Below are 12,674 nucleotides of genomic sequence, written 5' to 3'. Positions count from 1 at the left end.
AGCATGATAGATCTTTGGCTTAACAGGTTTTGTGTGCTTATTTGTTTGGGCTTTGTTTTATTTTTGTTGTAGTAAAGTATGTGTAATATAAAATTTGCCATTTTTACCGTTTTTCAGTACACAGTTTGGTGGCCTTGAGCATGTGGAGCACAGTCACACTGTTGCACAACCATTACCCACCCTCCCCCGCCCGAATTCATCCTTCCAAACTGAAACTGAAACTCCCAACTCTACCCATGAAAGACTAACTTCCTATCTCCCTCCTTGTGTGTGTGTGTGTTGTTGTTTTTTTTTAAATGTTTATTTATTTCTGAGACAAAGAGACAGAGCATGAGAGGGGGAGGGGCAGAGAGAGAGGGAGACACAGAATCTGAAACAGGGTCCGGGCTCTGAGCTGTCAGCACAGAGCCTGATGCGGGGCTCGAACTCACAAACCGTGAGATCGTGACCTGAGCTAAAGTCGGTCGCTCAACCGACTAAGCCACCCAGGCGCCCCTGTGTATTTTTTTTTTTAAAGCATGAGGATCATTGCCTTATGCTATTATAAGATAGCTCAGTAACCACCACAGTGCAAGCATTAAGCACTGTCTCCAAGTGCTTTATGCTTTCCATTAAGACATTACTATGTTGCCCATTAACTTTGGATGACAGATAAGGTCTGGTTTATTTGATATTTATATGTATGGGCAAAATTGAAAACCTGAAGTTTTAAGATTGAGATTTAAGATCTCAGAAGTGCTAAGATCTACCACTGATATATTACTACTGGGAGATTTGAAAATTACTTCTATGGGCAGGCTTTACCTTGATCAGTAAACCTCCACAGTGGCTTTGGTGTTTTTAGGTATTTAGCTAAACATGTTTGAATTTTTGTTTTTTTAATGTTTGTTTATTTTTTGAGAAAGAGAGCAAGCTGGAGAGGGGCAGAGAGAGGGAGAGAGAAATCCCAAGCAGGCTCTGCACTGTCAGCTCAGAGTCCTATGTGGGGCTCAAACTCATGAATTGTGAGATCATGACCTGAGCTGAAACCAAGAGTAGGATACCTAACCGATTGAGCCACCCAAGTGCCCCAACATGTTTGAATTTAAATATATCTATAACTATGGGTCTACATATGAAATGATGCTATCCTAGAGACAGATTGGTGTGACTAATGCTATGAATGCAGTCTATTAAGAATAACTCCCTATTTAGAGGCAACTGGGTGGCTCAGTCATTTGCGTGTCTGACTCTTGGTTTTGGCTCAGGTCATGATCTCATGGTTCCTGGAAGTGAGCCCCCTCCTCAGGCTCCTGGGCCGTCAGCACAGAGCCTGCTTGGGATTCTCTCTCCCTCTCTCTGCCCTTCCCCCGCTCACATGCATACACATGCTCTCTCTCTCTCTCTCTCTCAAAAAAAAGTAAATAAACTTAAAAAAAAAAAAAAAAGACTCCCTTTTGCCAATTAGGTAATTATTTCATACTATGTATATTAGACATGTCTCTGTTCATAGTAGTAGAAGTAATGAGCTTTTGTTCTTAATTAAGCAGCTAGTTAGTTTTTACCACAGGGGCACTGTAAATCATGTTGTTGATCATGTTTCCTTCTCTCCCTTTGAAGCTAAAATGCTCAGAGAGAAGTTTGTGATCAACCCCTGGCCAGGTGTACAGACCCTCATGGCATGCATGGGGACGCTGCCTCATTTCCTTCTTCATTTTACATCCTCCTTGCCCTCCTGCCTGCCTTGCTTTTTCTTTATCTTAAATTGGTCAGCTGCCCTGGGGACTCGAGATTCACCTTCTTCTCAGTGCCTGCGGTCACTCCCTACTGCCACACCTTCCTGGTGCCTTGCACTCCCATCCTACTGAATACCTCATTCCTGTCTGTATTGGGTCCTGCTCTTCCCTCTCCTTGGTAAAGTCCTCTCTTATAACTCTCCCCCCACCCCCACCCTTACTTTTGTCAACTTTGAGCTCCATCATCAGTCACAGTCCTTTCTAGACACCCTGTCCTTTTGGCCTGCTGTTCCCATTCAGACTTCTGTTATGGTACCTAGAAAACTTTACCAAATTCAGATGTTCACAAAATAGTCCACCTCTACTAGACCCTGGGCAGGGACCAGATCATACTGTTCTTTGGCTCCACGCTGCCTGCACTTGATCAGGGGAGAGGGGGAATGAATTAACCAGTGTCATATACCGTGAATGAGCCTGTAATTCTGTAAGAATTGAAAAATGACCATTGGACTAAACAATATGGAGGTAATTGGTGACCTTTGTCAGAGCCCTCCAGGGGAAAGGTGGGGATAGCCTGGTTGTATTAGGGAGGGAGGTTGGGAAGAAGGGCTGGGGGAGGGGAGAGGTAGAAGAACCAGGAGAAAGGAGTAGAAAGGCAGGCTGGGAGGGGGCAAAGAGGGCATGAGGTTGTACCTCTTGCCACAGAGGACAAGGGTCTGTACTCTCTGTCATTTGGTGGTGTATCCCTGGGAGGTAACCCCGGTGGCCCCGTAGTATGGATGAAGGGAGTAGGTCTTCAGCTTATATTCACCAAGTTGAAGTCTTGTTTTAGAAAAAGTTTCTTTGCCTCATAGGAGCTCTTAACTGCGTTACCTCTTTGGTGTTTACTGCACATGTCTGCTTTTTGTTAGGAATTTTCTTTTTAGGTGGACAAGTCCCTGTCTTATGATTTGTAGTCCTTAAACAGCAAATACATTGTGCTGTTCATAGTGCCATTTAATAAATGCCTGAGGTTTTTTTGCTTCAGTGCTTTTTGGTTTTCATGACATCTAAATTATAAAGTACTAATGCATCTTAAATAATACTAACCAATTCAGATAAAACTATTTTGTCTGACTCTTCAGAATCTTAATTTTTTTCATATGAAACAAATTTGAAAATGTAGGTGTGAAAAAACCACTCCTATTTCACCACCTAACACCACTGTCATCATCTCTGATTCAGGATTTGTTCAGACAACTTCCTCTCACCAACACTCTTACCTCTACCTGAGTGCCGTTTTCTTTTTTTAAAGATTTACATGAGGCACCACCTCTCCTATGTCGTCTTTCCTGATACCCATCAACCTAGCTGAGAAAATTGATTCCCTTACCTCACTGTGCCCTAGACAGACTTCTGTTATTTTACTGCTCTGGTCTGTATGTACATCTGAACCAGACTGGCCTCTCCTTAGGAAGGAGTAAAGTTATTTTTTTGCTCTATATTTTAGAGTTGCAGAACGATACCTTGATTATTTTTGTCTTTTGTATTTTGTTAAAAGCATTTTTCTGTTTTATAAGTTGTAGGTGTAAATGTGATTTTAACAACTAATTTCATCTGATGGCGGCTGTCCTTTCTTTGTTACTGGCTATTCAGGTTGTCTTTAATTTTTTTGAATACAAGGTTGTGTGACTGCCTGACAAAATTGACAGTGAAAAATATGTCTCTTTGAATTTATTATTAAAATATCTGTTTCTTTGTTATAACGTCTATGACTTGAACAAAGTATATTTTCAGAAATTCCAGTAAAATTATATTTACAGAAAATAAAAATTGCTGCCATTGAAAGACATTCTCCAAGTAACTTAACACCATTCAGAGGGGCCAGGGTTCAGAGTTCAAGATGTGTTGTCCAACCTGCAATTGTACTTGTCCAACATTTGTTACTATGGTGTTTCCTGGCTTGTAATGGTTCCAGCTTACAATTTTCCAGCTTTATGATGGTGTGAAAGTGATATGCATTCAGTAGAAACCATACTTCAGGGTTTGAATTTGGATCATTTCTGGGACTAGTGCTGGGCAGCTGCAGTGAGCCTTGGCTCCCGGTAGGCCAGTAAGACAAGCATTCTGCATCCAGACAACCATTTTGTTTTCCAGTATAACATTCAATAGATTATATGAGATGTTCAACACTTTATTATAAAATAGGCTTTGTGTCAGATGATTTTGCCCAACTAATGTAAGTGACCGAGCATATTTAAGGTAGGCTAGGCTAAGCTGTGATGTTGAGGAGGTTAGGTGTATTACATGCGTTTTTAACTTAATATTTTTTTATTTATTTTAGAGAGCACAAGGTGGGAGAGGGGCAGAGGGGGAGAGAGAGAAAGAGAGGATCTTAAGCAGGCTCCATGCTCAGTGAAGCCCAATGCAGGGCTCGATCACAGGATCCTGCGATCATGACCTGAGCTGAAATCAAGAGTCAGACACTCAACCAACTGAGCCACCCAGGTGCCCCATAAATTAATTAATTATTTTAACATTTATTTATTTATTTTGAGAGAGAGACAGCACGTGCACAAGCAGTGCGGGTTGGAGAGATGGGAGAGAGAATCTGAAGTAGTCTCCAGGCTCAGAGCTGTCAGCACAGAACCCGACATGGGGCTCGAACTCCTTCAATTGTGAGATCATGACCTGACCCAAAGTTGGACACCTAACTGAACCACCCAGGTGCCCTGACCTAATATTTTGAACTTGATGAGTTTATTGGGACGTAACCCCATTGTAAGTCAAAGAAGATCTATAATCAACCGAATGTGATAAAAATAAGGTTCCTTGATGTTGGCTAAGTTATAGAATGCAGCAGAGGGAAAAGAAAGTGCTAAAAAATTTGATTTCCTGAACAGTTTAGCTGTAATACAAACTAAGCAGATGGTCAGTAAATTTAAGGAAGTTTAAGGAAGTTTGCTTGAATGTGTGTAAGAGTTCTGCCCTAGAGCTGAGGACAGTTGAGTGTATAGTCATCTGCTTAGGAAGGGAATTTAGAAAGTTACCTTGAATTTATATTTCAGTAGAAACACAGGCACAATTTAAAGTTTTTTGTAGATTGCTACTTTCAGCTGAAGTATATAGAGCAATAAATGAATCGGAGGACTTAAGTTCAAATGCTGGTTCCCCTAACTCAAAAGCCATGAGACCATCAGCACACATGTTAATAACCCCGTAGTCCTGCTTTACTGTCACCAAGGCACCCTGAAAATGCTAAAAGGAGATGAATAATGTGATCATGCCTGAAAACTATAATGTGTTGTATAAAAATAAGTTGTCTTCGTATTCTCAAACAGGCAGATGGCTCTACCCTGAATACATAGCCAATTAGGAACATGGTATTTCTATCCTAAAAATGCCTGCCTGATAATTGGATTGTATATGGACACTTTGAGCTTTAGCTCTTGAGGATTAAAATAATATCATACCAAAAGAAGTATTTTTTGAGGTATTTTAAGATTACCTTTTCTTCTGTGTCTACTGTATCAAAGGTAATTTAAACTTCCCCTGAGTACACCGCTATAAGTTTTTCCTTATACGTGAATTCTAAAAACTGAATTTTTTTTTTTTTTGGTAGGTTACCCTTAAGATGCTTTGAGAGGGAAGATAGAAATTTTGGGGGAGGGGGAACTCCTTCCTGAATATGATTTCTTAAAGAATTGGATAATCTTTGGAAATCTCTTGTAATGTCTAAAATCTGTTTAATTGTAAGTTTATAGTAGCCTGTATCTGTTTCATAAATCCACTTTAGCCTTATTGGGTGCAGGTTCCCTGAAATCCCTGAGGAGGTAGTTAATGGATGGATTGTTGAAGGACAAAGTAGGCTGCTTAAGTTTCAAAGCCTAATGCATTGAGGGAGATATCCATTGTTACTGCCACCTCGCACCCAAGTTCAGTTCATTGACTGCGAACCTGCTCTGCCACAGAGTCCGAGTCCGAGCGGTCCTTGAGCAGACTGGAGGCAGTGACGGCACGCTCCTCTGAAGAGGAAGGAGAGCACCTGGGCAGTAGAAAACCCAGAATGTCAGAGGGAAACGATTGTGGTGGTGGAGATGCTCTCTCCAATGGCATCAAAAAACACAGGTAGGACAGTCTTTAACAGTCACTATTGCTGGCTTTTTCTTATAAAATACTTACGGGTTCATAAAGAAAAGCATACCTTCTCTTTGTTTTTTCCTGTCTGTGTTGGACATTTATATTGCCGTTATCACCTCAGAGAAAGGATTTAGCTTAAGTACTTTTGCTCATTTGAGAGAAGAACATCATCTGTAATTGTAGGAATAAAGCATAAAACGTGGTTTTGGCAACCATGGTTTCGGGGAACATAAATCCTTTAGTTGAAAATTCAGATAGGCTCTTCAGAATTGTCTATTGCAATTGATGCTGGGCTCCTTTTTCCTCATACATCTTTGATGACTCTGCCTCCCCGTGCTATTTTAGTTTCTCGCCATTTGATCTTCTTGTTGGTTTTAGTGAGAGTGGATGGTAATATTGCCTGCCTGTTGATACAATTCAGTTACATTTAAACAAAGCCTTTTAAGACCCAGGGTTTGTTGAACATATCCATTTTACACTGTCTAATAACATTAGTATCTTTTTATTCCCTTGATGATTTCTTCCTAGAGATTGCCCCAGAGTAATGAGAGGCAGCAGGCACTGGAGCTCTCAGGTTTCGGCACAAGTGTGCAGACACAGTGGCACATGTGCCTGCCGGTATTCATAAAATATTTTATCAAATTATGGGTTAAGGCTGTATCCTGGTGTCATTGTGAAATGCACACGGGGGGGGGGGGGGTAAGAAGTTATTAACGGTTAATTTCTACAAGATAGTTTCGTTTGTTTAATATGTGCAAGTTGTATAACTCTGACTCCATTTCTGCGCCATGATTCTGGTCCTGATTGGTCTCAATAATTCTACTGGGGGGAAAATGTACATATCCCTTCTGATTTATGTGTATTTGCCCCTGGCTAACAAAAATAGTTTATACTCCTTTTGAAAACATCCAGTGAATTTTAGGTAATAAACTAATTGAAACCAGGATTTTCTTTTGTTTGGTTAGGGAGTATCCTCTAAACATACTCACTGATGCAATTTACTATTGAAAATTATGTGGCCAGCAGTGCTTTCCTGATTGCCTTCAGTAGTTGCTGTCAACTCCTTTGGGAGTCCGGGGCTAAAAAAGTTCTGTATAGGACATGAAATACCTAACAGGACACTTGGCAGGCTTACCAGACATACATTATGACAGTCTGGTGAGAACACAGGTGAACTCTTACGAATAGCTGATACAGTTGTTCAAATATCCATCAGAATAAAATAGAAGGTTGCAGATAAATTCCAGGGTCACTTTGTGCTTAAATACTCTCAGATCCTAGGGCTGGAGGCATTTCTCTGCTGCCTTTCACAGTGCCAGTAGCCCTTTAGTATGTGTGCTGTAATCATAACAGTAGTTATTTTGCACTTGACAGAAATTTTATACTGTATTTATATATTCTGTGTTATATCTTAGTCAAACCCAGAATGGTAAAGTGAGAAAGTTAAGGTGAAATTGTTCAAAAATGAAATCAGGGCAGGTTACTAAGAAAAACTTCAAAGGAATGCAGCTAGGTAGTGACCTCACTGGAAAAGTTAAACTGATAAATGAGCTGCAATTTACTAAGCCTGTAAGTGTAATAAAATATTCTTTAGTATTTAGGAGAAAAGAGGACAGTTTAGGAAATTGTCAGCAATCAGGTATGTAGGGAAAACATAACAGTTTCTATTTAAAAAATTTTTTTTTCATCGTTTATTTATTTTTGGGACAGAGAGAGACAGAGCATGAACGGGCGAGGGGCAGAGAGAGAGGGAGACACAGAATCGGAAACAGGCTCCAGGCTCTGAGCCATCAGCCCAGAGCCCGACGCGGGGCTCGAACTCACGGACCGCCAAGATCGTGACCTGGCTGAAGTCGGACGCTTAACCGACTGCACCACCCAGGCGCCCCGACAGTTTCTATTTTAAAAAGTAATTGTTAGGAGTTTTTTGTTTTGTTTTTTAGCCTTTTGTCTTGAAGTTCCTCTCTAATCAAATAAAGAGAACCTATGCCACCAATAATTTAAAAGTTTCATTTCAGATTAAGAAAGTAAATGTAGTATTCAGTGTTACCAAGTCCCTCTTGCCTGTGCCTTCAATTGCATTGTAAGTAATCTGTGTTTACAATGGGCAATTATTGTGGTAATAGGAAGAATAATTTGAATTAGTAGTAATTTTGGCGATGTTTTTAGAAAAGCAGAAGTAGTGCTGTTGGAGGATCAGCCCAAAGTGACCCTGGAATTTATCTGCAGTCTTCTATTTTATTTTTAAAAGTCACGTGAAATTAGTATTTGACCTTGTCATATACTATATATTTCCTCTTCCCTCCATACCACCATTTACCTTCAAGGATATACACACTTAAATTTAGGAAGGAGGACATGGGAAGAATATAGATTGTAAAATTTTTTTAAGTGAGAAATTAATATTTTTAAATGGCAAAAGATAAGCCTTACAATAATTCACATGGAAAGTATTAAATCATGGCCTAACTGATTTGCTGATAAACTAGAACAGGGGTTTTCAACTATTTAGCCATGGAACCACTTGTATAACAGATATTTAGTGTGGAAACTTAAAATCTCAACCACCTTCGGAGATTGTTGGGTCTCCCCTCAGAGGGGTCCTCTCCGCTCTTCTCCCCCGTCTCTAGCTTCAGTGGGAGACACCACATCTACTTCATGTCCTTATCCAACAAAAATATTTAAGCTCTATTTTCTGTAGTACGTGTTATAAACCATTACAAACTATGTTTCTGTTCCTGTTTATTACATACATAGGGGCCTTGGAGGGTGTTTGCTACGTGGGAAGCACTCAGTGCAAATGACCTGCTTTAACTCTGTTCATTCCATTTTTCCTCAAAAACTGTGATTTGCTTTGCCCTCAAACTCTACCCACTCGTTTTCCTTTTCCACCCAGTCATCATAGGGTGACATTGTGGGGCACAGTTTGAAAATTTCCAGGTATAGGGCATATGTCATATTAATTAACTATAAAATAAGGTGTGCTAAACTAATTTCTATGATAATAAAAGTGTAGATACTATGGATGTTTAATCTGTCCCATGTGATAATTGCCAACAAAATATTTTTTTAAAAAAATTTTAATGTTTATTTATTTTTGAGGAAGAGTGTGAGCAGGGGGGAAGGGCAAAGGGAGAGGGAGACACAGAATCCAAAGCAGGCTCCAGGCTCCAGTGCTGTGCATGCTGTTGGGCTTTCAGGTTAGTTCTAGAGAAATGTCAACAAAATTAGGGTTTTACTTATGACCTAGAACCATAAATATTGCAGAGTTAGCGAGTATACAAAACAAATGCTCCATTTCAATGGCATTTTATTTTTTCTCCGGAAAATATACTGAGTTGCTTTGTGGACAATTAGGCTACACCATGCTGTAGTTCGATTTATATTGATAGGGCTTCTTGACATCTTGGCTGTGTTTCACAGGAGCAGCTCTCTCGGACCTAATTTATGAAATTTATTCAGAGCTCTGATCTTTTAACTTGTTAGTGGTTTGCACCAAGTTGTTATATTTGATAAAGATGCTGATATTTATTTCATTACATCACTGGATATGGTATAAAAGATACTTAATGTAGAACAGATTAGTTAGAATGTGAAACATAGGATCCATGTTACAATTCTGTAAATTCTATTTGTAAATGTTATTTACTTCATTAATAGCATTAAATGGTAAAAGGAGAAAAACATACGATCATTCTAATAAAGAAAAAATATTCAATAAAATCACAGTCATTCCTGATTAATAAATATCTTAGCAAATCACAAATATAAGAGAGAACTTCTTTAGTCTTGTTAAAATTCACAAGAAACAAATTACTTAATGAGATAGTAAAGACAGTACTTAGAATATCAGGAATAATATAGGGATGCCTGCTGTCATCTTTGCTATTCAGCATTATTTGGAGGCCATAGTCAGAGATAATACCATAGCCATGAAATTTAGAAATAAAACCAGGGTGCCTAGGTGGCTCAGTTGGTTAAGCGAGATCAGGTCATGATCACGTGGTTCATGAGTTCAAGCCCCACGTCGGGCTCTGTGCTGACAGCTTAGAGCCTGGAGCCTGCTTTAGATTCTGTGTCTCCCTCTCTCTCTACCCCTCCCTTGCTCACACTCTCAAAAATAAAATAAAAACTAAAAAAAATTTTTAAAAAACCATAAGTATCTACCGGCAAATTGTTCAAGTTGGTAAAGAAGTTTGGCAGGGTTGCTTTTATACACAATCAACTGTTTACATTTCTGTGCACCATCAACACACTAGCTTAACTGGGGAAGGGGGCATACTGAGAGTACCTATTATAAAGTTACATACCTAGGAATAACTCTTAGCAAAAAATGTAATATTAAACTTACTGAAAGACCTAAAACTTATTGAGATGGCAAATACATTGTCAGAGAGACATTTTTGCCAAATTGATCTGCAAGATTCAGTGTAGTTTTAATTAAAATCTCAATGCCCTTTTCCTTGGAAGTTGAAACACGAATTCTGAAATATGTATTTAAGCCCATAGGGCTTTGAAGAGCCAAGATACTGCTCAAGAACCAGGTTGAGGGAAAGGAAAGCATTTTCTTTATCAAACGTAAAGACTGATTATAAGTCTTTAGTGCAGAAGTTTCATGGAGGCAGACCTGGAGAATGGAACTAGAAGGTCGCAAGACCTGGGGCGCCTGGGTGGCTCAGTCAGTTGAGTGTCCGACTTCGGCTCAGGTCATGATCTTGCAGTCTGTGAGTTCGAGCCCCGTGTCAGGCTCTGTGCTGACAGCTCAGAGCCTGGAGCCTGCTTCAGATTCTGCCCCTCTCCTGCTCATGCTCTGTCTCTCTCTGTCAAAAATAAACAAACATTAAAAAAAAGAATTTAGAAGGTCCCAAGACCCACAGATCTAGGAAACCTGGTATATACAGCAGAGCTAGCCTAGCAGATCAGTGAGGGGAAGAATGGGTTGTTAGGTAAATGGTACTGAGTTAGTCATTTAATGTGGGTCCTCCAAAACAAAAAGGAAATGGATCCTTATTTCATATACACAAGTATAAATTCTAGATGAACCAAACACTTGTGAAAGAGAAAAACTTAAAGACTTTTAGAAGGAAATATAAAGTATCTAACAGTTTTAAAATAGGGCAGAATTTCTTACAACAGAAATGTGATAGGGACTAAGTTTATATCTGATTCTAGTTAATGTACTTGTATTTATACTGATGTATTTACTTGAATAAAGCCTTCTATTCTCCAGTAAATGTGGCTAAGAGTCTCAAAGGTTTATTTTGCTGAAATGGCAGATTAGGACTCCTGATGATCGCCTAGTTTACCCTTTATTTATCCTTCGTGACTTCTTTAGAATTGAATTATTACTAGCCAAATAACAGCAGTCTTGTGTTCATGAAGAAGTCATACAAAGAATATGCTGTCAAGTTGAAGAAATTAAGAATACAGGGTAAGACAATAACTTTCAAGAAGTAAGATTATAGTGAGAAAATGTTAGTCATGAAAATTATTCAACTTTGAATAAATCTAATCACTAGAACAAAACCACCTTGGTTTTGAAATCTCACTGCAGATATGGGACAAATGATCTGGTTTCAGACTTGATCAGGTCCGGGCAGAGTTGCTAACCAGTTCCCCCTCCCAGATGTCCTCTGTTGCCCTGGGCAGAAAAAAAAATACTCTTGTCTGTCAGAAAATGTTTGGGGTAATTCCCTGTTGTCATGTCGTGACCAGGGTCACGTTAGCAGGAGTCCAGATACAGGTCTGAATTTTAAAGACCCAAGAGTCCTGGGAGAAGAACAAGAGCCTGGCCGGAATTCCCAAGATTTGTGGTAGGGCCGGAGGGACCAGTGGTTTTAAGGACACTGTGAATCTGCACTCTGAGCCTTCTCTTTGCCCCAGAATACTTATTTGCTCTGGAAAGTAGAGGGCTTTAATGTTGTTTTTTGGGTTTTTTTTAAGAAAAATTTAAAAATAGTATTACTAAAACGCACAGCTCTACTGTGGGGCCTACCTTTTTAACCAGTTGGACACATGGCTGTCTCAGAAACCTGAGAGAGAAGAGTGCTAGAGATGGAGAACAGTGAGAAGCTCCAGGAGAAGCAGCAGAGAAAGAGGATGCTTGACACTCCAGGAGATGCAGAGGTTGGGGCCAGGGTGCCGCAGAGTGCAAAGGAGGTAGACAGCTGGCGGTCCTGAAACCCCCCATCGGGGGGCAGTGGAGATCGGACACCTGGGACAGATTGGCAGGTTGGATGCCAGCAGGCCACTCTGATTACATGTGACACCCACCTCTCCCACAAAAACATGATTGGAGATTTCTGGACCAGTAAGAGCTTGGCAGGTGAGGGCTGAGCACCCAACAAAAAGTGTTCAAATGCAAAAAGCTCATCTAGGACTAACAAGCTGTTGGGCCACAGTAGTATATTAGAAAGGAAAAGGCGCAGACAGGAGTCTAGACTCGTGATAATTACCTTCACAAAACCAGGTTGACTTGCCAAAGTTATTCCCAGAACTTACTCTAGGAAACCTGAGACCTCTTTTCACAGAATTCACCTCTTCCCACCCTGGTTTAAAAAGCAGATAGACAGATTTTTTTTCTTTTTTTTTAAATATAATTTATTGTCAAGTTGGCTAACATACAGAGTATATAGTGTGCTCTTGGTTTCGGGAGTAGATTCCCATGATTCATCACTTATACACAAGACCCAGTGCTCATCCCAATAAGCACCCTCCTCAGTGCCCATCACCCATTTCTCCCTCCCCTGCCCCCAGCACCCTCCATCAACCCTCAGTTTGTTCTCTGTATTTAAGGGTCTCTTATGGTTTGACTCCCTCTCTGTAACTATTTTCCCCCCT

General features: G+C 40.0%; 1 protein-coding gene across 8 annotated transcripts in view; it reads left to right on the top strand.

Annotated features, from left to right (window-relative positions):
* OSBPL1A (oxysterol binding protein like 1A) overlaps positions 1-12,674 on the top strand; it is a 277,900-nt gene that overhangs the window by 188,000 nt on the left and 77,226 nt on the right. For 7 of the 8 annotated variants that reach the window (XM_086682632.1, XM_025931211.2, XM_086682634.1 and 4 more), the window contains one exon: positions 5,666-5,822. The exons of the other annotated variant lie outside the window; for it this stretch is intronic. In XM_086682632.1, the coding sequence (XP_086538758.1) occupies positions 5,666-5,822 (157 nt within the window). The remainder of the gene's footprint in view (positions 1-5,665; positions 5,823-12,674) is intronic. 8 annotated transcript variants of the gene reach the window in all.

The sequence above is a fragment of the Puma concolor genome, chromosome D3, assembly GCF_028749965.1.
Source record: "Puma concolor isolate L17-30 chromosome D3, mPumCon1.1.hap2, whole genome shotgun sequence".
Taxonomy (NCBI): domain Eukaryota; kingdom Metazoa; phylum Chordata; class Mammalia; order Carnivora; family Felidae; genus Puma; species Puma concolor.
This window is presented reverse-complemented; position numbering and strand designations above follow the sequence as displayed.